The 26,394-nt window shown below is 62.3% G+C and overlaps 1 protein-coding gene across 2 annotated transcripts; it reads left to right on the top strand.

Moving 5' to 3' along the window:
- Window positions 1-333: 333 nt before the first annotated feature.
- FAM53A (family with sequence similarity 53 member A) lies at window positions 334-25,680 on the top strand. 2 transcript variants are annotated; one of them, XM_044946292.2, is made up of 6 exons: window positions 334-555; window positions 11,771-11,845; window positions 12,785-13,089; window positions 20,712-20,766; window positions 21,514-22,056; window positions 24,875-25,680. In XM_044946292.2, exons 3-5 carry the CDS (start codon window positions 13,012-13,014, stop codon window positions 21,732-21,734), a joined length of 354 nt encoding a protein of 117 aa, XP_044802227.1. In that variant the 5' UTR covers window positions 334-555; window positions 11,771-11,845; window positions 12,785-13,011; the 3' UTR covers window positions 21,735-22,056; window positions 24,875-25,680. The 2 variants fall into 2 exon arrangements, with proteins under 2 accessions (XP_044802227.1, XP_044802226.2); XM_044946291.2 differs by lacking the exons at window positions 334-555; window positions 20,712-20,766; window positions 21,514-22,056; window positions 24,875-25,680 and adding an exon at window positions 3,825-9,129 and having other exon boundaries at window positions 12,785-13,000.
- The last annotated feature ends 714 nt before the right edge of the window (window positions 25,681-26,394 follow it).

Below are 26,394 nucleotides of genomic sequence, written 5' to 3'. Positions count from 1 at the left end.
CGACCCCGAGCCAAGCGGGCCCCGCGCCGCCTCAGGTCGCCGTCACTGGCGGGCCTCGCGGTCCGGGCGGGGGACCGACACCCACCGCTCGCAGCCGCGTAGGCCGGTGGGGCTCCGACTCTGCAGACGGGGCCAGGGCTGCGCGAGCGCCGTTCGCCGGCTGGCTGCGGAAACGCTCCGGGGCTGCTCAGGCCCCGCCCATCGGCACAAACCCCGCCCACCAAACACGCCCCTCAGGTCTGCAAGTCCCGCCCATCCAGCAACCCTTCCTCCCCCACGAGCCCCGCCCGCCCGCAGACGGAGGTCCCGCCCCCAACACAAACCCCGCCCCCCCGAGCTTGTAGCAGCGCGGCCGCTGGTCGACCGTCCCGTGGGCGCTGGGGCGCCACATCCTTGGAGGGAAGAGCGCGGTCTGAGGGCCGGAGCCTCCCGCCCTTCTCCCGCCCGGCCGCGCTCAGGTGCCGGGCTCGGCGTGGCCCGGGAGCGCCGGCGCAGGGCCGCGCGTGAGCCTGGGCCGGATGGTGTCCGTTCCTTCAGCGCGCGGAGCCCGGCCCGGTGCGTGTCCGCCCGCGTCGGTGCCGGGCGTTTTCCGCGGATGTTCCCTGGGGGCGCCGGGACTGGGGGCTCGCGGCCCGGGGTTGGGACTCCCGCTGCGCGCACTAACCCTAACCGCCCCCGAATCAGTCCGGACCCCGGGACCCCCCAAGCCCCAGGCCCCCTGCACCCCAAGACCTCGCTCACCCTGGAGCCCCCCGCGCGCCCCACAAGTCTTGTGACACTTGTGCCCCGAGAGCTCTGTGCACCCCGGGATCCCTGCGTGCCCCAGGAGTCCCTGGCCTTGGGGATCCTGAGCCCCAGGACCCCCCACCAAGCCCCAGGTGCCCTGCACCCCAAGACCTCGCTCACCCTGGGTCCCCTTGCGCCCCACAAATATCGGGACCCTTGTACCCCGAGAGGTCTGCGCACCCTGGTATCTCTGCGCGCCCCGGGACCCCTGCTGCCCAGGAGTCTGGCGCCCCGAGAGCCTGTGGGCCCCGTGCAGTCCACCCGACCTTCAGCTGCAAAGGGCCCCGCCTGGGGCGCCCTGCCACTCGCCAAAGCGACTTTGGGTGCCGCCCTTGTGAGCTGCCTCTTCCCAGCGCCCACACTCACAGCCTGAGCGGCTCCCAGGGCCCCTCCCGCGCCTGTCCTCTGGCTCCGAGAGAAGCAGGAAGTTGGACGCGTCCTCGACTGTGCCTTATGGGAGCCCAAAGGTGGGCCCGCTGGCTGGACCTGGGAGGCCAGACCTTCCCGGGGACCTGTGGAAGGCGACTGACTGGAGGTGGATTCCCATGCCGCTTTCTCTGCCAAGAACGAGGGTTCTAAGTCTCTTTAGGACTTTTCCTGGGAGTGCAGACGTGTGTTAGGGGGATGGAGTTTTTCCTCATTTCTACTTCATTTCCCCCTTGCTCTAAGTGCGCTCGCACTTAGTGTGTGTCTGAAGTGTGTGTCTGTTCAGTTGAGCAGTCGTTTGCCTTTGATCGTGGGCTACCTCTTCTTGACTCTTAAGTGCCCACAATTTTACTTTTCTCTTTTACTGTGTTACTCAGTACTTGGTTGAGTTGATGATGATCTCTCAGTGTTGAGAGCTTTGCAAGAGAAGTTAGTTTGACTTCAAGAATGGCTTCGGCTTCACACTATTTAAGAAATTTTGTTGAGCTTTAGATGTGGCTTCTTCCTCTGACCGTCTGGAGTGTGTCCTCACTGAAGCAGGTCTGGGCAGAGAAGCGCTGACTTGCCCACTGGTAGTAGAAGGCAGGCAAACAGCTTGATTTTGAAGTTCTAGAATATTCCCCCCCCCAATTGAAATTGAAATACACTTGTTTAGGAACAGTGGCCTTTCTTTAAGCCGGTCTCCCTCCCTTGGTTCAACTGCCCGGTGAACTGAGACCTCGGTTCTGGCGCTGTGGCCCCCTGCCCTGCTCTGCAGTGCCCTTCTCAGGATCTCCGTGGGGTGGGGCAGCCACGTGTGGTGTGAATGGTTTGCCCTATGGATGGATCCCTACGTTGTCTTGTCTTACTTTGGATTTGGGGACCACGGAGAGGAGGCTGTTACCGGAGCCCCTGGGAATGTGTAACTGGGAGGCAGCCATCATTAATGTTTTTTTTTTTTTTTTTCTTTTTTAAGTGGGTGCATCAGGACCTGGCATTTGCTCATACGCACCTGTGTACACAGGGAGCGGGCTCATAGGAGACCTATTTGTTTGCTGGTGGATAAAGGAATCGGTGCAACTGGCAGCTTTTTTTTTTTTTTTTAACAGGTGGATTGCAAACATTCAAAATTGGCTTTTTCTTTTTTTATAAAAAGCAAATTAAAAATTTTACATACACCTTTTTTCTGCTGTAATATTTTTCAAAGGCACGTGGACTTGCACAATCTTTGGAGTATTTGTTATAAGTGGTCATAATGCCTGTGCCGCAGGCCCAGCTTTTTCCTGCCGGTTCCTTAACTGGATCCCTTGCAGCCTCGTGATGTGGCTGGTTCTTCCCCAGAGTGAAGTCACGGGGCTGGGAGAGCCCAGCTCTGAGTGGGCCAGCGGGTCTGACCCTGGATCTTCTGTCCAGCTGAGCAGAGTCCACCTCATATCCTTTCCCAGAGCCAGCTTCCTGGGTGTGGTCCTTCTTCAGCCTGTGTGCTCTGCACGCTCTAGCAGAGAGCTAACGACCACAGTCTTCTTTTTAAGATGTGAGTTTTTTCTTGTTTTCTTGCAAAGGTCACAGTTCAAACATGGTTTCAGGGCAACTTTAAAGCTCCCGTTGTCTAAGCTCTCCAGTGGTGGGTTTTAATATTGGCAAGATGTTGGTTAGTTAGGGCAGGTGATTTTTGTCTTTTTTGGTTGTCATGAGCATGGCACCGAAAGTGCCCTGTTAAGGAAGGCGCCAAAACATCAACGTCAGGCAATCGTGGCGGCCGTAGCAGCTTCTCTGCATGGCTCGTAGGGAGCACGTGGACGCTCCCCTTTCCTTCCCAGCCCCCGGGTGACGCAGGAGCCGCGACGGACTGGCTCCTGCAGTGCGAGGGGTGCGCTTGGCTCTGTTCACGTCACTGAGTGTCACTGCTTTGGTTTCTATGGCAGCACAACGAATTCATCCCACAACTGGTGGGTTCAAGCAGCAGCATCTGTTACCACTCAGGGTTTCAGGGCCCAGAATTGGGAGCAGCGTGCTGGTTCTCCTTGGGCAGCTTGGCCGCCTGGGGGCAGGGCTGAGCGCCCCCTCAGGGACCTCCCGGCTCCAGGGCTGGGGAGACGTGGACAGCAGGGCTGCTGGCCTCTCTGTGGCTGTGGCCGCCCCCCGCGTGACGCCCCCGGGGGTGTTCCTAAAGGAACCAGGCCTCTGGGGCTCCTGGAAGTCGCCGTGCTCCCCTCCAGTCCGGGGGCCTTCGGCTCCATCTCTTCTGGGGAGGCAAGGAGAGCAGCTCAAGAACGGGGAGCTTCCCTGCTCGTCCAGTGGTGAAGAATCTGCCTTCCAACGCAGGGGACGTGGGTTTGATCCCAGGTCGGAGAGTGGGGATCTCACGTGTGGAGGGATGACTAAGCCACAGGTACTGAGCCTGCACTCTGGAGCCCGTGCGCCCCAATGAGGAGAGCCCACGCACTGCGGTGAAGACACATCACAGCCAGCAGACCATAAACAAATACAACCTTTAGGAAAAAAGAGACTCAGCCGGGTCCCGAGTTTCACCTGAGCACTCCTGGAGAGAAAGCAAAGTAGGAGCTGAGACGCTGGAGGAGGTGCCGGCTGCTGGCCGCGGGCTGGCGACTGCTTGGGGGCAGGTACTGCGGTGCGCTGCTGGGTCTGGGGCACCGGGGCCTTAGTGCTGTCTCTTCCGTGAAAACCCCGGGACCAACACTTTAGGGTCCAATGCGGTCGGGCTCTGGCCTCCCGGCTCCGACTGATACAACGGCCCAAGCAGGTCCTGGACATTTTCCTCCCTGTTTAGGGCTTCAGGAGCCGGCTGGGGAGCTGGAGCAACCTGTCTGGAGCCCAGCCTCGGGCCTAGCATCTGGGTCGCAGCCCAGGCCAGGGTCCTGCTTAAGGGCTGGAGGGGCTGCATGTCCGGTGCCCGTCCCCCTTGCCCCCGTCTGTAGCCTGCTGACCCACCCGTTGCTGACCTCCCCGAACACCGGGCAGCCCTGCACTGGAGACACCGTGCACGCTCCTCCCGGTGTGAATGGGGAGCCAGGGCACCAGGCACAGGGGACCCCTCTGGCCGGAAGCTGAGCAGAGGAGGCCAAGGGAAGCAGACAGGACAGCAGGGACTGGACGAGAGTGGTGAGGGGAGTGCTGTGCCTGGCAGATGGAGGCTCGCGCTGCTCAGTTGGGTGGGGCCCTGGTGGTTAGACCAGGAGCAGGAATAGACATGTCATCGGAAGGCGTGGAAGACGAGGTCGTTGGACAATTGTGGAAACAGATGGCAGCAGCAAAAAGGGAGGCAGAGACGGACAGGCAGGGAGGCCCAGGCCAGGCCCGGCCAGGCACCCAACCCCGAGCACTGGCTGTTCCAGGAACGGGGGTAGGGAGTGCAGGAAGGGCTCAGCAGTGACCCCGGGCAGACCTCAGAGGCCCTGACGGCTCGGGTTCCTGGTTGAGAAGACCCTGCTCAAGGCTCGTGCACATCTCCTGACCCTGGGAGATGCGGAAAGCTGGCAGGCATCCAGGGAGGAGAGGAGAGGCGCTGGGCACCCTGTCCGGGAAGCACCGAGGTGTGGGGGGCCCAGGGCCCAGCTGGACAGAGCCCCTTGGACCTGAGCTGAGGCCGCAGGTCAAGGAGTATGAGGGCTAACGACCATCCTGGTGTCTGACCAAATGACGCCTTTTTTTTTAAATGCCAACGTTTTGACTACGCCCTGTGGCACTGGAATCTTAGCGCCTGACTACAGTTTGAACCTTGTGTTGGAAGCATAGGGTCTTAACCACCGGGCCACCAGGGAAGTCCCAAGCTTACTTGTTGAGTTTATAATTCTTTGGGGGAGTTTGGGGGAAGAGTTTGCCTTGTGTGGAAACTTTGCATAGGAGGAAAAGGAGGCAGTTATAAACGTTGGGGAACAGACTCCCCGTGCGGCTCCACTGGGACACGATTTATAGTGACGGAATGATGTCGTGATGACTTAGCGAGGATTTGGTAGAGCTTGGAGACAGGGAGGCGGGGTGGGGGCCCATGGTGGCAAGACCTCAGCCCTGATGCTCCCCAAGTCAGAAACAGCCAGGAAGAGCCATGCTTGGGGCTGTTCGCTGTGGACACAGCAGAGGCCGTGGCGGAGCTTCGGGCCAGGTGCCCAGCCTCTTGTCACAGGAACGGGGCAGTGCCGGTCTTTGAAACGATGCATGGAGTGATACGACGGGCTTGACTTGTCGTCGGCTGAGTTGTGCTGAAATCCTAAACCCAGTGCCTTAGGAATAGACTTGTGTGCGGAATGCATTAAGATGCCTTCACACTGGAGGAGGGTGGCCCTAATCCAGGATGACCGGTGCCCTTATTAAAGTGGGGGGGTTTGGACACACACGAGCCAAGGAGCTGCCGGGAGCTGCACAGCCCGGAGCAGGCTCTCCTCGGTGCCTTTGGGAAGCCTGGCCTCCGGAGAGGGAGACAGTAAGAGTCTGTCGTTTAAGCCCCCAGTATGTGGCACCTTGTCACGGCCGCCCCAGACACTCATATGTTGTCGATCGGTCGCCCAGTCGTGTCCAGCTCTTTGCGACCCCATGGACTGCAGCACGGTGGCCTCCCTGTCCCTCAGCTCCTGGAGTTCGCCACAGTCCATGTTCACTGCATCAGTGATGCTGTCCAGACACTCCCATGTGTGCTTAGCCGCTCAGTCGTGTCCGGCTCTCTGTGACCCCGTGGACCGTAGCCCACCAGGCGCCTCTGTCCATGGAATTCTCCAGGCAAGAGTGCTGGAGTGAGGTGCTGTCCCCTCCTCCACAGACACTTCCATGGCATTCTGCAAACACTGTCTGACTCTCTGTATCAGCTGAGATGGAAACAGACCAGAGCCCACTCTGGCCCCTGTGGGGCAGGATCCGGAGGCCGAGGGGCCAGAGTGGCCGCGAGAGGGCCTCCCGGCCAGCTAGGGCGGTCTGTGGAGCCCCCGCTGTGTGCGTGCCATCCCTGGGCCTGGAGCATGCCAGCATCGCCAGGATGCGAGTGGGGACAGGGTGGGCAGGGAGGGCAAGCCTGAGGGTTTTGGCCTCTGTCCTGCGGCCACGCGGGGTGCTCTGGGGTTGGAGCCTTGTGGCTGCTTCTGGTTGAGGCCGGCTGGGGGCTGCTGATGGACAGGAAGGGTTTGCTTAGGGGCTGCAGCCGCCCAGGCTCACTGGGGTGGCGGGTGGGGAGAGGGGAGTCGGGAGGTGGGCCACTGAGTCCCTGGTTTGGTTGCAAGGATGGACCAGGGCCTTTGGCGGTGGGGACGTGAGATTGGGTTTCTCACTGTAGGAGAAGTGGAGACTGTCCTTGAGGGTGCGTCCTCTCCCATGGGTGTGCCTGGCGTGGGGAGAGGGTGCCCTGGTTAAGGGGGTGCTCTGGGATCTCTGGGCTTCCTGACCCTCCCGTCTCCATGTCTGCCATCAGCTGGCCTGTCCCCAACGAGAGCACACGTCCCCCAGGGCCAGGGCTCTGAGCTGCTGCAGCCCCGCTCAGCACGCTGACCACGGGCAGGGGTGAGCAGGGCATCATGCGCTGTGATGGTGATGCTCCATCCCACTTGCTGGGTTTCTTGTGAGGGGAACTGGCTCGGCCTCATGGGCCAAACTATGTCCCCACAAAAAGTTACTCAGGTGAGCCCTGACCTCTGACCCCTGAGGCCCCGCCCCCCAGCACCTGTGCACGCACCTCATTTGGAAACGGGGTCCTTTCAGGTGTAACTGAGATGTGAACTAAGAGGCAGTCACGCTGGATCAGGGTGGACCTCAGACCGGTCCCTGGGGTGGAGAGATGCAGAGATACAGGACCGGGGGAGGCCGTGGGAGGAGGGGGTGGAGGTGGGCGTGATGCAGGCCCAGCCGGGGCCACACGGACCACCGGCCTCCTCCAGCGGGAGCCAACCCTGCGGACGGCTGGGTCTCTGGCTCTGCGCCTCAGAACCGTCCTAACCCCACCTTGTCGTGGTGCTTCATGGGGGTGGCCCTGGGAGCGGGGATTTGAGTCTGCATGTTGGTAACCTGGGGGGCACGAGTTCCTTCCCAACAGGACAATGAGAGCGTCATCAGGATGGCCGTGCTCTTCACCCAGTGTTGAGCTGTACCCCGACGCCCAGCGTGCCGCTCAGCGTCCCCACCAGGCATCCCTGGCTTTGCCTGTGGCTGCTGCACCCTGGGTGATGCCCGACTGCCCCAGGAGACATGTTTGCCTGGACACGCCGAGGGGCTGCCTTTCCCTGCATGTCTGTGGTGGCGGAGGACCCGTCCACATGTGCCCCCTTTGGGCTGCGTGGCTCCCAGCGTCCATGTCCCGTGTGGCTCCTGCGTCCACGTCCCGCGTGGCTGCCGCATCCATGTCCCATGCGGCTCCCACGTCCATGTCCTGTGTGGCTCCTGGAGTCCACATCCTGCTTGTCTCCCAGCATCCATGTCCCGCGTGGCTCCCGCGTCCACGTCCCATGCGGCTCCCACGTCCATGTCCCATGAGGCTCCCACATCCATGTCCTGCATGGCTCCTGGAGTCCACGTCCTGCTTGTCTCCCAGCATCCATGTCCCGCGTGGCTCCCGCGTCCATGTCCCATGCGGCTCCCACGTCCATGTCCCGCGTGGCTCCCGCGTCCATGTCCCATGCGGCTCCCACGTCCATGTACTGTGTGGCTCCTGGAGTCCACGTCCTGCTTGTCTCCCAGCATCCACGTCCCACGTGGATCCCACGTCCACGTCCTGTGTGGCTCCCGCATTCACGTCCCATGCAGCTCCCACGTCCACATCCCGTGTGGCTTCCGTGTCCATGTCCCATGTGGCTCCCACATCCATGTCCCGTGTGGCTCCTGCGTCCATGTCCCATGCGGCTCCCACGTCCATGTCCCGCATGGCTCCCGTGTCCATGTCCCATGCGGCTCCCACGTCCACGTCCCGCGTGGCTCCTGCGTCCACGTCCCGCGTGGCTGCCGCATCCATGTCCCATGCGGCTACCACGTCCATGTCCTGTGTGGCTCCTAGAGTCCACGTCCTGCTTGTCTCCCAGCATCCATGTCCCGCGTGGCTCCCGCGTCCACGTCCCATGCGGCTCCCACGTCCATGTCCCGCGTGGCTCCCGCGTCCATGTCCCATGCGGCTCCCACGTCCATGTCCTGTGTGGCTCCTGGAGTCCACGTCCTGCTTGTCTCCCAGCATCCACGTCCCACGTGGATCCCACGTCCACGTCCTGTGTGGCTCCCGCGTTCATGTCCCATGCAGCTCCCACGTCCACATCCCGCGTGGTTCCCGTGTCCATGTCCCATGCGGCTCCCACGTCCACGTCCCGCGTGGCTCCTGCGTCCACGTCCCGCATGGCTCCCGTGTCCATGTCCCATGCGGCTCCCATGTCCACGTCCTGCGTGGCTCCCGGAGTCCACGTCCTGCTTGTCTCTCAGTACCCATGTCCAGTGTGGCTCCCACATCCATGTCCAGTGTGGCTCCCGGCGTTCACGCCCCGTGTGGCTCCCGTGTCCACGTCCGGTGTGGCTCCTGCGTCCACATCCTGTGTGGCTCCCAGTGTCCACGCCCCGTGTGGCTCAAGCGCCCACATCCCGTGTGGCTCCCACGTCCATGTCTGGCACAGCACAAGGTTGGATCGGGACCCGAAGTGTGGGCTCTGACTGCTGTCTGACACACAAGTTGGACGTTGTCCCCGGAGCCCTCTTTCTGGCCCAGGGCTGGAGTACCCCCAGGGTGGGCTGTGGGGCGGGCCCCTCGCATCCATCTTTCACAGCTCTGATGCTGATCACTGCCCGTCCCTTTGCACAGTTCACCTCATCAGGTTTGTCTGATTTTTCTAACCAGTAAATCCAGGTCCTACTTTCTGGCAGGAACCCCGTGTCCCACGCTGTCATTTGTCCTGTGACCGGCCACGCGTGCCTTGCAGCTGGCTTCCATGGTGGTGTCCAGGCTTCTCCGCTGTGTGCTTTCTGGTGAGGAAGTGCCTTGCGGGGGAGCCTCTGGGGCAGTGTGACACCCTGTTCTCCTCATGCTCCCACTGACCGCTTTTTGTTGTTCAGTCGCTCAGTCGCATCTGACTCTTTGCAACCTCATGGACTGTACTGCACCAGGCTTCCCTGGCCATCACCAACTCCAGGAGCTTGCTCACACTCATGTCCATGGAGTCAGTGATGCCATCCAACCATATTATCCTCTGTCATTCCCTTTTCCTGCCTTCAATCTTTCCCAGCATCAGGGTCTTTTCCAGTGAACCAGCGCTTCGCATCAAGTGGCCAAAGTATTGGAGCTTCAGCTTCAGAAACAGTCCTTCCAATGAATATTCAGGACTGATTTCCTTTAGGATTGACTAGTTTGATCTCCTTGCAGTCCAAAGGGACTCTTAAGAGTCTTCTCCAGCTTCCCTCATAACTTAGTTGGTAAAAATTCTGCCTGGAATGCAGGAGACCTAGGTTCGATCCCTGGGTTGGGAAGATCCCCTAGAGAAGGAAATGACAACCCACTCCAGAATTCTTGCCTGGAGAATCCCATGGACAGAGGATCCTGGCAGGGTACCATCCATGGGGTTGCAAGAGTCGGACACAACTTAGCAATTAAACCGCCATATCCAAGGGACTCTCGAGCCTTCTCCAACACCACAGTTTTAAAACATCAATTCTTTGGTGCTCAGGCTTCTTTATGGTCCAATTCTCACATCCATACATGACTACTGGTAAAACCATAGCTTTGACTAGACAGACATTTGTCAGCAAAGTAATGTCTCTGCTTTTTAATATGCTGTCTAGGTTGGTCATAGTTTTCCTTCCAAGGAGTAAGCATCTTTTAATTTCATGGCTATAGTCACCATCTGCTGTGATTTTCAAGCCCAAGAAAATAAAGTCACTGTTTCCACTGTTTCCCCATCTATTTCCCATGAAGTGATGGGACCGGATGCCATGATCTTAGTTTTCTGAATGTTGAGCTTTAAGCCAGCTTTTTCACTCTCCTCTTTCACTTTCATCAACAGGCTCTTTAGTTCTTCACTTTCTGCCATAAGGGTGGTGTCATCTGTATATCTGAGGTTATTGATATTTCTCCCGGCAATCTTGATTCCAGCTTGTGCTTCTTCCAGGCCAGCGTTTCTCATGATGTACTCTGCAAATATGTTAAATAAACAGGGTGACAATATACAGCCTTGACGTACTCCTTTTCCTATTTGGAACCAGTCTGTTGTTCCATGTCCAGTTCTAACTGTTGCTTCTTGACCTGCATTCAGGTTTCTCCGGAGGCAGGTCAGGTGGTCTGGTACTCCCGTCTCTTGAAGAATTTTCTAGTGTTGTGATCCACACAGTCAAAGGCTTTAGTGTAGTCAATGAAGCAGAAGCAGATATTTTTCTGGAATTGCCTTGCTTTTTTATGATACAGCGGGTGTTGGCGATTTGATCCCTGGTTCCTCTGCCTTTTCTAAACCAGCTTGTTCTTGCCTGAAGCTTTACGGGACATTTGTCAGGTGGTGACTTAAAAAATTCCGTCCTTCCGTCTGTGTTTCTTAGTTGGCATTTTCCCACCTCCTCCTCCTCCCCCCCATTTCCTCTTTTCTCAGTTTTCCCTCAGTCTGGGTTCGTGGACCATATGTCCTCTGTGGCGTACGCTCTGCTTGCCTCGTTCTCTCGGCGCCTGCCGGGGGCCCTGTTCCGCCCTCTCACCTGACCTGACGGTTGGGCCCTCCGGAGCAGCCCCGTCCAGCCCTGCACACCCAGCCTCTCCCAGGACTGTGGGCCCGCTTTTCAAACACTAGTAGTTTTGCTGTTTATTTCACATCTTGTCATCGCTGCTGTTCCCTTTCCAGCGCTGTGCGTGCTGTGAGCTGCCGGGAGGGTTTGACAGAAGGCTCTGAGAGAGCCTGGGGCGACCAGCTCGGGGGCCAGGGGCGGTGTCGCGGCCATCGGGGGCTGGTGAGGTTGCAGCAGGGCTGGCCTGTCCCATGTCGGGGCCTGGTGAAGCCCCTCTCCCACGAGGGGCTCTGGGTGGGGCCCATGGGGCCTTGTGGGGCGCGGCAGGGTGAGTGTTCTGTGGCTGCTCCCACCCGTGGGCTGGGGGCTGGGGTGCGAGTGCGGGTGCGGTGTGGCCGGCTCTGGTCCAGCTCTTGGGTCCGAAACGCACTGGAGTGGGGCCACTCCTGCTGCAGAGCCGCTCCGTGGGGACACACTGGCCCTGTCCCACCTTTCGGAGCCTCAGGGGCCCCGACTGTGTTGCAAGAGGTGGTCACCCCATGGGGGGACCCGGGGATGCCACCAGGGCCAAGTGTGCCATGGGCTAAGGACCCCGCAGATGGGCTTCAGACCGAAGTGCGCTGACGTGGATGTTGCGGACAGCAAGTGCCTCTCCTGGCCTGGAACCAGCCCTGGGGGTGCTCGGTGCCCGTGGGGGGGCGAGCTCACGTCGCACACGCTCCTGCTGGCGGGAGGGCCCCGCGCCCTGGAGATCCCTGTCCCTTCTCTACCAGAGGGTGTGCCCTGTTTGTGCCAGGACACCTCCCTCTTCTCGCCCACGGCGACGCTGGCCTTGGGGCGCTGTTTCCGGGTCCTTCGGTGGGCCTGTTGAGACCCACTGAGAGTGTGTTCACATGTGTTTTAGGATCAGAGGGCGTCCCGGCATCCGTAGAAATCTTCATGCAGCTTCCCCCTGGATCTGACCACGGATTTTATGATAGTGAGTGCCCCTTGCGATCCACGCAAGGCCCCTGGGGTGCTTCCCATGGCGAGGGGGCTGTGCACCAGGCTTTGGGGAAGTGAAGCTGCCCAGATGGTGACCGGCCGGTTAGAGGCGGGTCCTGGGTGCCTGCCGAGCCCCAGGCGGCCTTGGGGATGGGGGTCCCCAGGCCTGGTGGTGGGTAGGAGCCAGACTCTGCAGACTCCCGAGCCCCGTCCCCGCTTGCGGCTCAGTCTCTGAGCTCTAACTTCCATCAGTGTTTCCTGATCGCTGTAGCTGCGGTGTGTTCTCCCTCTGGCATCCTCTGTTTCCTCCCATCGCTGGGGTTTTCCTGTCTCTCCACCTCTGTCTGCGGCTTCCCAGGCTGGTGGCCCTGGCAGTGCCCACAGGCGGCAGTGGCCACGGGAGGGGGCCAGGGTGGGTGGCAGGCAGGGTGACCAGCCGCGTGGGCTCAGGGCTCTTCCCGTCTGGGCCCCGCTGCCGGCTCCTTGTTTCTGCGACCCCCGAGCTGCAGCTCCCCACTCCGCCCGGGAGAGACCCCCAGCTTCAGTTGGGGGTGGGGCTCTCGCTGGCTGGGTGCGGCGGGGAGGGGTGTTTAACTGCCGTAGTCAGCCCTCAACGGCCGGTCGTCCCTGGGGTCTCCCTGCCCCTGGCCGAGGCCTCGGTTTCCCAGCAGCTCCTCGCGTCCAGAGTGTGGCCGACTGTGCTCCTCCGTCTGGTGCCTGTTTGGAGCGGGGTAGGGGGCCCCCCTTGCTGGTTCCCACCCTGTCCGCCCGCCTTCCTGAGATCAGACCGCAGCTTTTATTAGGTTTTCCAGGAGAAAGCTCGTGCAGTCGTTTACATGCAGGAGGGTCTTAGGGGGTGAGTTTGTTCACTGCGCGGAGCTGGTGGGATGCTCGTGGTCCCGTGTGTGTGACGGTTTCTCTTTGCCAACAACAGGCACGGAGTCCAGAGAATCCTTGGAAACGGATTGCTCGTCTTTAAAACCAAAACACACATGTGCGGGTTAGCTCAGCACCCACAGCAGCCAGGGCCTCTTGAAACCTGACATTCCAGAAGCCCAGGGCCTCCCAAAACCTGATGTTCCAGAAGCCCAGGGCCTCCCGAAACCTGATGTTCCAGAAGCCCGGGGCCTGTTGGCACCGACAGAGGGCCTGGGCCCGGCCATGGTCACCCTCATCACCAAGAAGCTGCAGAGCCAGTGCCTGGACGACCTCGCCCACAAGAGCTATGATACCGGCCTGGTGAGCTGCCCACCCCGGGTCAGGGGATGCTGCCCGGGCTGGGTCTCAGCTTGGGGAGGGGACAGGGGTGGGTGGGCAGCTCCCCAGGGAGGTCCTGGCATCCTCAGAGCTCAAAAAGCTCCCCAAGGTAGTGATGGGGTTCTGGCATCATTAAAACACTGTGAGTGAGAGCCCAGCTCCCGGTGGACACGTGTGGTCCTGGATACCCAGCCTGGATGTTGCCCCGGTTGGTAGCCACGCCCAGCGACACCACCCTGGCCTCTGGGCATGGCCCCTCCCAAGAGCCCGTCTTAACCTCTGTCTCCTGGGCTGGCTCTGTGTTCTAGGTCGAGTTCCCATAATCGTCAGGTCACACCCGCCCACTCAGGCTGCAGGTCCACAGGGAGCCGACAGAGCATGGGCACTGCCCGGTGCTGGGGTCCGAGCCTGCAGGTCTCCTGGGCAGGCGCTCAGAGCCGGCGTGCCCTTGGTGGCCCTGGGCCGGCTTGTTGCCAGTCCGGCAGGGAAGGGGGTGGGCAGGAGGGTTCACTTGGAGAGACATGGCCAGAAAGTTCTGTCTGTATTCTTCCCGCTCTGACACAGGGGCCACCAGGCCCTCTGCATTAGCAGGCCCGTTGCCGAGAGCCGTGAGAGGGTTAGGGTCCTGCAGGGGGTGCAGAGACAGGGCTCAGAGCATGGGGACCGGAGCTTCGTGGGGACCGGAGCCCAGTGAGGGGACAGGAGCCCAGTGAGGGGAGAGGAGCCCAGTGAGGGGAGAGGAGCCCAGTGAGGGGAGAGGAGCCCAGTGAGGGGAGGGGAGCCCAGTGAGGGGAGAGGAGACCAGTGAGGGGAGGGGAGCCCAGTGAGGGGAGAGGAGCCCAGTGAGGGGAGAGGAGCCCAGTGAGGGGAGAGGAGCCCAGTGAGGGGAGAGGAGCCCAGTGAGGGGAGGGGAGCCCAGTGAGGGGAGGGGAGCCCAGTGAGGGGAGGGGAGACCAGTGAGGGGAGAGGAGACCAGTGAGGGGAGGGGAGCCCAGTGAGGGGAGAGGAGACCAGTGAGGGGAGGGGAGCCCAGTGAGGGGAGAGGAGCCCAGTGAGGGGAGAGGAGCCCAGTGAGGGGAGAGGAGACCATGGGGACTGGAGCCCAGTGAGGGGAGAGGAGCCCAGTGTGGGGAGAGGAGACCATGGGGACAGGAGCCCAGTGAGGGGAGAGGAGCCCAGTGAGGGGAGAGGAGACCAGTGAGGGGAGAGGAGCCCAGTGAGGGGAGAGGAGACCAGTGAGGGGTGAGGAGCCCAGTGAGGGGAGAGGAGCCCAGTGAGGGGAGAGGAGCCCAGTGAGGGGTGAGGAGCCCAGTGAGGGGAGAGGAGACCATGGGGACAGGAGCCCAGTGAGGGGAGAGGAGCCCAGTGAGGGGAGAGGAGACCATGGGGACAGGAGCCCAGTGAGGGGAGAGGAGCCCAGTGAGGGGAGAGGAGACCATGGGGACAGGAGCCCAGTGAGGGGAGAGGAGCCCAGTGAGGGGTGAGGAGCCCAGTGAGGGGAGAGGAGACCATGGGGACAGGAGCCCAGTGAGGGGAGAGGAGCCCAGTGTGGGGAGAGGAGCCCAGTGAGGGGTGAGGAGCCCAGTGAGGGGAGAGGAGCCCAGTGAGGGGAGAGGAGCCCAGTGAGGGGAGAGGAGCCCAGTGAGGGGAGAGGAGACCAGTGAGGGGAGAGGAGACCATGGGGACAGGAGCCCAGTGAGGGGTGAGGAGCCCAGTGAGGGGAGGGGAGCCCAGTGAGGGGTGAGGAGCCCAGTGAGGGGAGAGGAGCCCAGTGAGGGGTGAGGAGCCCAGTGTGGGGAGAGGAGCCCAGTGAGGGGTGAGGAGCCCAGTGAGGGGAGAGGAGCCCAGTGAGGGGAGAGGAGACCAGTGAGGGGAGAGGAGACCATGGGGACTGGAGCCCAGTGAGGGGAGGGGAGCCCAGTGAGGGGAGAGGAGACCATGGGGACAGGAGCCCAGTGAGGGGAGGGGAGCCCAGTGTGGGGAGAGGAGCCCAGTGAGGGGACAGGAGCCCAGTGAGGGGAGAGGAGCCCAGTGAGGGGAGAGGAGCCCAGTGAGGGGAGAGGAGCCCAGTGAGGGGAGAGGAGACCAGTGAGGGGAGAGGAGACCATGGGGACAGGAGCCCAGTGAGGGGAGAGGAGCCCAGTGAGGGGAGAGGAGCCCAGTGAGGGGAGAGGAGCCCAGTGAGGGGAGAGGAGACCAGTGAGGGGAGAGGAGACCATGGGGACAGGAGCCCAGTGAGGGGAGAGGAGCCCAGTGAGGGGAGAGGAGCCCAGTGAGGGGAGAGGAGCCCAGTGAGGGGAGAGGAGCCCAGTGAGGGGAGAGGAGACCAGTGAGGGGAGAGGAGACCATGGGGACAGGAGCCCAGTGAGGGGAGAGGAGCCCAGTGAGGGGTGAGGAGCCCAGTGAGGGGAGAGGAGACCATGGGGACAGGAGCCCAGTGAGGGGAGAGGAGACCAGTGAGGGGAGGGGAGCTCAGTGAGGGGAGAGGAGACCAGTGAGGGGCGAGGAGACCATGGGGACAGGAGCCCAGTGAGGGGAGAGGAGCCCAGTGAGGGGTGAGGAGCCCAGTGAGGGGAGAGGAGCCCAGTGAGGGGAGAGGAGACCAGTGAGGGGAGGGGAGACCATGGGGACAGGAGCCCAGTGAGGGGAGGGGAGCCCAGTGAGGGGAGAGGAGACCAGTGAGGGGCGAGGAGACCAGTGAGGGGAGAGGAGACCATGGGGACAGGAGCCCAGTGAGGGGAGAGGAGCCCAGTGAGGGGCGAGGAGACCAGTGAGGGGCGAGGAGACCAGTGAGGGGCGAGGAGACCAGTGAGGGGAGAGGAGACCATGGGGACTGGAGCCCAGTGAGGGGAGGGGAGCCCAGTGAGGGGAGAGGAGACCATGGGGACAGGAGCCCAGTGAGGGGAGAGGAGACCAGTGAGGGGAGAGGAGCCCAGTGAGGGGCGAGGAGACCAGTGAGGGGCGAGGAGACCAGTGAGGGGAGAGGAGACCATGGGGACTGGAGCCCAGTGAGGGGAGGGGAGCCCAGTGAGGGGAGAGGAGACCAGTGAGGGGCGAGGAGACCAGTGAGGGGAGAGGAGACCATGGGGACTGGAGCCCAGTGAGGGGAGGGGAGCCCAGTGAGGGGAGAGGAGACCATGGGGACAGGAGCCCAGTGAGGGGAGAGGAGACCAGTGAGGGGAGGGGAGCCCAGTGAGGGGAGAGGAGACCATGGGGACAGGAGCCCAGTGAGGGGAGAGGAGACCAGTGAGGGGAGGGGAGCCCAGTGAGGGGAGAGGAGACCAGTGAGGGGAGAGGAGACCATGGGGACAGGAGCCCAGTGAGGGGAGAGGAGACCAGTGAGGGGAGGGGAGCCCAGTGAGGGGAGAGGAGACCATGGGGACAGGAGCCCAGTGAGGGGAGAGGAGACCAGTGAGGGGAGGGGAGCCCAGTGAGGGGCCAGGAGCCCAGTGAGGGGAGAGGAGCCCAGTGAGGGGAAAGGAGCACAGTGAGGGGAGAGGAGACCATGGGGACTGGAGCCCAGTGAGGGGAGGGGAGCCCAGTGAGGGGAGAGGAGACCATGGGGACAGGAGCCCAGTGAGGGGAGAGGAGACCAGTGAGGGGAGGGGAGCTCAGTGAGGGGAGAGGAGCCCAGTGAGGGGAGAGGAGCCCAGTGAGGGGTGAGGAGCCCAGTGAGGGGAGAGGAGCCCAGTGAGGGGAGAGGAGACCAGTGAGGGGAGAGGAGACCATGGGGACTGGAGCCCAGTGAGGGGAGGGGAGCCCAGTGAGGGGAGAGGAGACCATGGGGACAGGAGCCCAGTGAGGGGAGGGGAGCCCAGTGAGGGGAGAGGAGACCATGGGGACAGGAGCCCAGTGAGGGGAGAGGAGACCAGTGAGGGGAGGGGAGCCCAATGAGGGGAGGGGAGCCCAGTGAGGGGAGAGGAGACCATGGGGACAGGAGCCCAGTGAGGGGAGAGGAGACCAGTGAGGGGAGGGGAGCCCAGTGAGGGGAGAGGAGACCATGGGGACAGGAGCCCAGTGAGGGGAGAGGAGACCAGTGAGGGGAGGGGAGCCCAGTGAGGGGCCAGGAGCCCAGTGAGGGGAGAGGAGCCCAGTGAGGGGAAAGGAGCACAGTGAGGGGAGAGGAGCCCAGTGTGGGGACCAGAGCCCGTGGGGCCAGGAGCCCAGTGAGGGGACTGGAGCCCGTGGGGACAGGTGCTTGGCGTCCCTTCTCAGTGAGGACCGGCGCTGGAGCAGAAGCCGTGGCCCATCTGGGGAGAAGGCCCCCTGTTTACAGGCCTTGGTGGGGCCTGGGCAAGGAGCCCGTGAGGGGCGAGGGGTGCATGGTCAGGGAGGGTCAGCGTGTGCCAGCCTGTGTGGGTATGGCCTCAGTGTGTTGTGTTCCCTGGCGTGTCCAGCTCTGTGGGTACAAACTTAGGTGGGTAGAGGGCTCAGCTTTTAAAAGTCTTAAGTTTAAAAAATACTGTTTTGTTGAGGTGTACGTTGCATGGGCTTCCCTGGTGGCCCAGATGGTGAAGCGTCTGCCTGCAATGCAGGCAGACCCAGGTTTGATCCCTGATTCAGGAAAGATCCCCTGGTGAAGGGCATGGCTCCCCACTCCAGTGTTCTTGCCTGGAGATTTCCACGGACAGAGAAGCCTGGCGGGCTACAGTCCATGGGGCTGCAAAGAGTTGGACATGACTAAGTGACTGTCGCTTTAATTTTTCAAGTTGTAGGCAGTGAAATCTACAGATGAGGTTTGTTGTTGAGTGGGTGTTTCCCAGTCATGTTCACAGTGACTTTGTTCCCATCACCCCAAACGTCTCTGTTGCCCGCAGAGACCCCCATGTGGTTTTCCGGTCCCAGAAGGCAGCAGTGTGCTGACTCGCAGGGTGTGGGTGCCCTGGAGTCTGGGGTGCACTCAGCGCCGGGTCCCTTGGACTCCGTGTGGACGGAGCATCGGCGGGCGTCCCTGTGGCCTGCCGGACGGTCCTTGCCTCCCTGGAGCCCAGCCCTCGGGCCGTGTCCACAGCCGACCGTCAGGAGCGATGCCGCTGTCTGCATTTGCGTGCGGCCTGTGTTGAGCCGGCGGCCTGCCCGGCCATCTGTCGGCACTGACCCTGCTGTGCCTTCTCCCCGGTGGGCTGTGGTGGTCCCACAGCACTGATCTCGTGTCTGATGACCAACGAGATCACGGCCATCTCCTGTACTCCTGTTGGTGTTCAGCTGCTCAGTCGTGTCCAACTCTTTGCGACCCCACGGACTGCAGCCTGCCAGGCTTCTCTGTCCTTCACCATTCTCTTGGAGCTTGCTCAAACTCATGTCCACTGAGTCGATGATGCCATCTGACCATCTCAGTCTCTATTTTTCCCTTCTCCCCTTGCCCTCAATCCTGTACTCATCAGAGTTTTTTATGTGCTTTTTGCTGTTCTTTTGCTGTTTCTTTTGGGGGGGAGAGTTGTGTGTATTTTTCTTATTGGTTTGGAGCAAGTCTTTGTATATTCTAGCTATAAGTCTTTTCTCACCTGTGTATTATGCAAATATTTTCTCCTATCTGGTTGGGTTTGCCTTGTCATTCTAGTTCATAAAACATGTAATTAACGAGCTGTTCCTGGCGGTGCCAGGCCTCACTTGGGGCGTGCGGGACCTTGGTTGTGGCAGCAGCCTTCCTGTGCGTCTGTGGGCTCTGGCGTGTAGGCGCAGTTGTGCTGCATGGGGTTAGCTCCTCGTGGCATGGGGGCATCTTAGCTCCCCGACCAGGGATTGAACCCAGGTCCCCTGCACTGGGGGCTTCCCCGGTGGCTCAGTGGTAGAGAATCCTCCTACAAGTCAGGAGCCTCAGGAGACGCGGGTTCGATCCCTGGGTGGGGAAGATCCCCTGAAGGAGGGCATGGCAACCCACTCCAGTATTCTTGCTTGGAGAGTCCCATGGACAGAGGAGCCTGGTGGGCTGCAGTCCACGGAATCACAAAGAGTCAGATGTGACTTAGCATGCACGCATGCTCCCCTGCTTTGGAAGGAGGATTCTTAACCACTGGACCACCAGGGAATCCCCACCTTGTCACTTTCTTAATGGTGTCTTTTGATGAAGAGATATTCCAAATTTCACACAGACAAATGTATCAATGTAAATTGGTTTTCTTTTTTTTAATCCTGTTTAAGAAGTCTTTGCTAATCTGAATCTGGGAGACACACTCTGAAGCGCTGCCCCCTTACTGCAGCCTGAAGCTTGCACTGTCTGAGCTGTTCCACGTGGGGCGAGGCAGGTGTGTGGGGGTGCGGCCGGCCAGCACCGCTACTCAGAACCACCACCCCTGCCCCGTCAGTGGTCTCGTGGGGCTCCCGTGGGACCCCAGCGGCCTGTTCTGTGTGTCCCATGGTCACTTCTGTCCTGGGTGGGAGATGAGGCCTGCAGAGAGGGCCGGGCTCCAGGCTGTGTGCCTGCCATGCCCAGCACGGGGGACAGGCTGGGGACAGGCTGGGCGACAGCCTGGGCGCTGGGCGGGCTGGACTGAAGGTCTGGCTTGCCCAGCCCCTGGCTGCGCTCCTGGCCACTCACTGCACAAGTCATCACCGGGTTCCGCTGTCGCGAAGGAGGACTGAGATGGAGCCTCCGTGAGTGTGGAAGGGCGCTGGGACCCCCGCGAGTGTGGAGGGGCGCTGAGACCCCCGAGGCACCAGCCCGGGGCCTTAGCCAACCCTGCCCCCCTACCGTCCCAGCGAATGCCCCCACCCCCAGGGCACGTCACGTAGCTGGCCCTGTGCTGGGCACGGCAGGCACACAGCCTGTAGCCCGCCCCTCTCGGCAGAGGCATGGCTCAGCCTGCGCGGCTCCCTGCGTGGCTCTGTCTCGAACAGGAGCTCCGGGGCACGTGCTCACCGGCTGACCGGGCAGCCTGCAGACTGTCGATGGGCCTCATCCTTCTGGGTGATGAACCCAGCTTTTAACTTACTCCCTTCATGAGAACAGCAGAGAAGTTCTTCGTTTTGTCATGAGTTTGTTGTCCCATGAAACGGTCCCCCCGAGGGGCTGAAGCCCCATGACCAAGCGCTGCGTGCTGTGGAGGAGACTCCAGGTGTGGGAGGCGGAGAAAGCTGAGCACCGCCTGCGCAGGAGGTCTGGAAGGGAGCAGACAGACTCAGGCCTTGAGAGGACGCGGCTCCAAGTGGGCCCTCAAACTCCCGGGGCTACACCGTGGCCGAGCAGAGTGGCATGGGCTCGGGCTGGGCCTCGTTGGCCGCCGAATCCCGCAGCTGCTCGCCTCACTGGACAGAGGGCCGGTGTGGCCATGGTCGAGGCGGGACCAGCTTTCTGAGGAACCGCCCTGCTGAGGACAGCTGTGGCGGGTTTCATGTCCTTTGCTCACCTGAAGAGCTGTTAGGTGTTTAAGTCTTTAGGAAAAAAAAGAAAAAATAAGTGTATTTTGAGGTCCAGACCTGCTGCAGTCCACAGGGTTGCAGAGAGTTGGACACGACTTAGCAACTGAATAACAACTTCTCCTTTTAATCACCAGGAAGGCCAGTGCTGGGGAAAAACAGATTTCAAAACAGGCCTGTTTCTGAGCTGTTCCTGAATCTGCATGTGTAAACCCACAGTACTGAAACTTCTTTCTCTTCACTTTCAGTATTCTGCCCAGAAACTCAGCATAAGTGGCCACTCCTTCCCTTTTGAGACTAACAGTGAGTGTTTAAAAGCCCCGGCGGGTTTTCCGGGGCTGCTGGGGGCTGGGACCGTGGGCAGGGTGGGAAGGACACGGTTGCTGGCCCGGAGGCTAGGTCGCCCTGTGCTGGCCTTCCTCCCTGGGGCAGCGGCGTGGGTGGGGCCTGGGGCTGCCGCCCCACCTTCTGGAAGCTGCCTGTAGGGCGGAGCTGAAAGGCCCGCCCTGAGGGGTCCTGTGGCTGCCGGTGAAAGGACAGGCGGTCAGGCGGTGTGCGCAGCCTCGGCTCCAGCGCCGCTGGGTGCGGTGCGTGTCCAGGTCCTGCGTGCCTGGAGGGCCTGGGGCTGCCCGCCAGCCCTGCAGTGCATGCCCACAGACGTGTGCCCTGCGGTCTGAGTGGGCTGGCCGCCCGAGTGTGCATGCGCAGGCCGGAGTGTGGGTGCGCGGGCCCGCCCCTCGGTGCCCCCATGGACCCAGCCCTGCCGTCTTCTCTGACTGACCAGGCGTGCTCGTGCCCCAGGGTCTCCCTGGGCGTCCTGCTCTCCTACCCGGGCCCCTTGGGCTCCAGGCTAAGGCCTCCTAGCTGGTGGTGAGACAGTGGAGGCTCTGGTGTTGGGATCGCTGTGCCCCTAGGCGACCCCTACAGTGTGCGCTGGTTGGGGGGCGATGTTTCTGGTGGGCAGGGCCCCTCAGCACCCGCTGCCTGGAGGCCAGGGGTGCGCGCACAGGGACGGGCACCCCCCTCATTCATCTCTCCGTGTCTCCGCAGAAGAGCAGTCCTGGGAGGTCGTCGGTGGAGGGCGGCCCGTAGGAAGCCAGGTGGCCGTGGGCCCCGCCAGCCCCTCCCCGCCTGGTCCCCGCGGCCCCAGCGTAGGCGCGCTCGGCACCCAGGACCTCAGGGGCAGCGCCGGCCGCCCTCAGCGCCGCTCACCAAGCGGCACAGCTGCTCCCTGTCGGAGCCAGAAGAGCTGGCGTGGGGCGGGTCCCTGAGGCGCCCCGGCGGCCCCAGGGCCTGGACTCCGGTCACCAAGAGGTGCTGCCACGGCAGCAGGAGTGCCTGGCTGCCGGGCCGCGCCCTCCCGGCCACCAGCGCTCTGGCCGCCCCGGGCCTGGGCGGGCCACCAGAGGGGGACCGCACGCCCTCTCCCCGACGCCGCCTCTCGCCGCCGCAGGAGCGCCTGGTGCCAGAGGGCGCAGCCCCACCTTCGGCCGGCAGCGCGTCCACGCCCTAGCCCAGCCTGCTCGCAGCCGTGCGTGCGTGCGTGCGCGCGGGCGTGCGAGCCCGGCCCTGGACTTCCTGAAGATGGCCGGGGTGAGGCTCCCTCCCGCGTCTGGTGCCGGCGCGGCCCCCCCCCCCCCAACCCCGCTCATCCTGTTCCCCAAGCTCCTCTGTCCTCGGACCATTGCGCAAGGACAGACCCACGTGTCCGTGTTTGTCGGTTGTGCCTGGGCCTTGTGGGTCAGCTGGGCCTGGGGCTCCCGTGTCTGTTGGGAGATGCTTCGGGGGCGTGTGCCACCCCACAGTCCCTCCCTGTTGGCTCTGGCCTGCCTCCTGGGGCCCTGCCCGCGGAGGGTGGACTCCTGTCCCCCTCGGTCTCTGTCCGCTCACTGGTGGAGAACCTTGTCTGCTGGCTGTCCGGTGCTGTGGGCTGTTTCCTTTGTCCTGCATCCCCCGTTTCCTGCAGACCGAGTCGTCCCATTTGTCTTCACGGCCGTCTCGGATGCAGGCGCTGTCCCCGGGTGTCTGGTGACGCTGGGACCCAGAAGCTGACCTGTGGCTTCGCATGTGGGTGCGGCCTTTCCATCAGGAGATTTCAGTGGGGTGCTGGGATGCCTCCATCTGCGTCCCCAGTTCTCCAGGGAGGCCTCGGCCCGTGCCGCCTGGGGAGGCTGGGCCCAGGCTGGTGTGACCCTCAGGTGGCCACTCTTGGTGCTTGTGTCCTGTGTTTGGTGGACCGTGGCCCCCCCAGCCCAGTGGCAGGGGATGAGGCCCTTGGCCGGGGCAAGTCGGCGGAGGTGCGTGTCTGTGTGCCTTCCCGCGGCCGGAGCCCCAATGCCGGGCTCCGGGTGTTCCGGGCAGTCAGGGGCCCCTCCCTCGGCCGTCCGTGGCTGTGGCCTGTGGGCAGGGTCAGCTCTGGTGCGAGCATGGACACTGGGCTGTGTTTCCATGAGGGAGAGAGGTTGAGCGTTTGTCTGGAGAAGGCCCAACGCCTCGGCTAGGGGCATGTACAGCGGGGGCAGGTCAGCTCTTGGCTCGCGGGACGGTGTCTGTTCAGGGCTGCACGTGGCCGGACAGGTCGGGTGTCCTCCCTGCTCTCGGCTCAGTCTTGGGGCCCCTTGGCTCCAGCCGCTGAGCCTCGGTACAGTCCCTGTCCGGCGTAAGTCGTCCGACGCGGGCAGGCACGTCCACACTGGCTGTTTTGCACACAAGATGACAGACCCCGTAAGATCGAGGGCCCCTGATTCAGACTCAAAGTCTTGACCTTTGATTTTCTGAAAAAGTATTTTTTGTTCACCTGGTTAGATGTAGGTCACCATCAAACCGGAGCAGGACCGCCCAGTGACGAGAGTCGTGCATATCAGTTCAGGTGCCCTGAGCAGCTCGGACTGCCCCCTGTAGTTTTGTGACACCTTTTGGGCCGTGAAGTTGGTGGTTTCTAGCTGCGTGTGGCCCGAGCCAGGAGCGTCCCGAGCTGCGCCTTTCACACCTGAGCTGTCGCTGTGATCACGGCTGGGCTGTGTCCCGGCCGCAGACATACCTCTGGGCTGCGGTCCTTCCGCCTCCCGGCAGGTTTCCACCATCCAGCAGAAGGCCTGATCTCTGTGCCGTGACTTCATGGGTGGAGAAGCGGGGAGGGACATGTCGGCTCTGCCACCGAGTGTGCGGGGTTGGGCCCGCCCTGCGGTGGGGGGTGGGTAGGAAAGTGACCGTGACTGGGGAGTCCACCTGCATCTGAATGCAGAGGAAATTCTTTCACGAACCCTCATTTCGTGGCCAGAATGTGTGGCCAGTTGTCAGGTCTCTGAAGACTTGGTTCTTGGGTTTCTCTTTCCAGTGGCTCGCTCGCTGCAGTGGAGCAGCGATGGCTGAAACCAGGGCCTTCGTCTGCTGGAGCGAGCGGCTCGGAAGTGCCGGCTCCAGAGGGACCGCGGGGGCCCGGGGGCGCTGTTCTGGGACACACGTGTCGGGACCCTGGCTTTGGGGGGTCCGGGGGCACCATACCCCATAACTGCTGCCCACACACTTGTGGCCACCTCGTGTTCTGCCAGTGGCCTGAGAAACCCTGAAGCGTGCAGTGACAGGTCTGGGGCAGCGTGGCCGTGCGAGGAGCGGCTGCTGTGTGCACACCCGCTGCTCCGCCCGGATCAGGACCTCAGGGTGGCTTGGTGTGGCCACCCGGCCTTGGCTGCCCATGGTACCACCGAGGAGAGGTGCCTTCGAGCGGGTGGGCATGTGTCTGTCGCTGGGGCCGGTGCTTGGTCTGGGGGTGCAGACTGGGGATGTGATTGTCGGGGGCAGGGCCCTGGCAGGGAGGAACTGGCCATGGGGGGGCAGGAGCCCTGTAGAGCCCGTCTCAGCCGGGCGCCCTGGGCTGGGCGGGGACATGCCTGCTGGGGCAGAAAAGGGTGGCGGCTCAGGGGAGGCTCCGGTGTGCGGTGTGTGTCTCTCTCTGGAGTTGAAAAGTGAGGACAGCTGCAGCGTGTTTGTGTTGAAAGCGGAACCACTGGAAGAGGGGGGGCTGGGAGGGGCCGTGGGAGGGGCCGTGGGGGGCTTGCCTGCCTGGAGCTGGGGGGCCCCGATGGGCGCCTCCTGAGGCTGCGGAGGCAGGAGTTGGGTGGTCTGCTGAGCGGGGCAGCTGGACGTGGACCCTGGGCCTCCGGCCTACCTTCCCCTGAGTATTTCCTGGGACTTTGGACACAGCTTTGGCCTCGGGGTCCGGGCCCCCATCCCCAGGCAGGGGTGCGTGGGCAAGGCTCTCAGAAGGTGGCCCCCAGGCAGGGAGGGTGTGTGGTGTTGCCAGAGGACCAGGGAGGTTAACGTGGACTCGGGGACCCTCCGGGGCCAGTGGGACACCGCGTTGCCCGTGACCTCCTGGAAGTGCCTGAAGCTTGCGTCTCTTCTGTTGCAGATTCTGAAAACTTCAAAAAGCCTCTGCCCTCTCCATTACGAAGACGAGGATGAGGAGGACACCCAAGTGAGGACGGCCTTGTCCTCCCCGTGTGACCCCTGTGGCCCTGCCATGCGGGGCCCATGCCTCCGCCCTACCAGCCCTGGCCTGGGGTCCTGGTGGGGCTGGACCACTGGCGAGGGAGCGGCGGGGACCCCGGTGACTGGGACAGTGCTGGCGAGGAGGGCGTCCTGCCCCGGGGCCCCGGCGAGCTGGACCTGGAGCAGATGGAGAGCAGCTGACCGGTGGGCGGGGCCTGGGGGCGGGGCCTGGGGCCTGGGGCGGACGCCTCACCTCTTCCCTGCAAAGGCCCGGGCTGTTCTGAATGTGACGTGTTCCTCAGATTCAGCCCTTCCTAAAGCAGTATTTTGTATTTTTGCACTTTCGCAGTTCTGAGAAAGCATCTCTGTTTTGAAACGAACTTTCGGATGGGTGCTCTGTTAACAGGCTCTGTGTGCAGACTGGTGTGGCCATGTGTCCTGCACACGGTTCAGCTTCTCGGGACCCCACGGCACGGCCCCCGCGAGCCAGCTGCCCTGTCTGGAGCGGGGTCGCGTCTCGGGCCGCCGGCTGGGGGGCTCAGGGCCTAGGCTTTGAGCTGGTGAGGACAGTCCGGCCTCTCGCGCCCCTCCCCAGGCAGGTGCCGGGTGGGGCAGGGGCCGGATGGGTCTCCGTTTGTTTGTTCTGACTCAATAAAACCCTGAGATTTCCACCAAAGATGTTGATCTGAGAAACTTTGGATAAGAAAAGGAGTTTGAGACAGCAAAGGGAAATGTTTATGACCTTTGCAGACACATCCTTGATTTTCTTTCCTGAGAAATTGTCATGGGGCCCCGAGGAGAGCTAAAGCACCTTCTGAACTAGTTTGGATGTAGGCAGAAGGCAGGCAAAGTGGGGAGATGGGCTCGTCCTGCTGGACCCCCACCCTCAGGCCTCCGCCTGCAAGTGCTGCCTCAGCGCTGGGACCCCTCCTGGGGATGTCGGGCTGCCTGCCAGGCGTTGGCCCGTCTCCTGCTGGGACCCCAGCAGCACCTGCCCGGTGGCCGGAAGGGTTTCTTCCCGTTGGCATCAGAGAGGTCTGTCTTCTGCTACAACGTTGGCTGCAGCCTGAGGCCCCACTGCCCTCAGACACACACTTTGCTCCTGGCTGTTTCCCGTGGGGGGCGGGGTGCTGGATGTCCGTGCCCCAGATGGATGCAGAACGGGGCTCCTGCCTTGTTCTGAACAGTCCACCTGTCCCATCGGAGGCTCCCCTCCACTGGTGGCCCCTCTGGGGTGTTGCCTGGATGGCTGGGTTTTGGAAGCTTCTCAGACTTAGCTGAAAGAGGAAAGGTCAAAGATAAGGGGACGGGGGAGCTGCAGAGCACGGGGTGGGGGGTGGGGGGTGGGATGGAGGCCTCAGAGGACATCGCAGGGCGGCGGCGAGCCGGCCCCAGGGCCTGCAGTATGCCTCCTGCTTGGGGGCTGGGTTTGGAGGCTTG

Source organism: Bubalus bubalis, chromosome 7 (assembly GCF_019923935.1).
Source record: "Bubalus bubalis isolate 160015118507 breed Murrah chromosome 7, NDDB_SH_1, whole genome shotgun sequence".
Classification (NCBI taxonomy): Eukaryota; Metazoa; Chordata; class Mammalia; order Artiodactyla; family Bovidae; genus Bubalus; species Bubalus bubalis.
The sequence above is the reverse complement of the archived record's forward strand: the minus strand, read 5'-3'. Positions and strand labels throughout refer to the sequence as shown.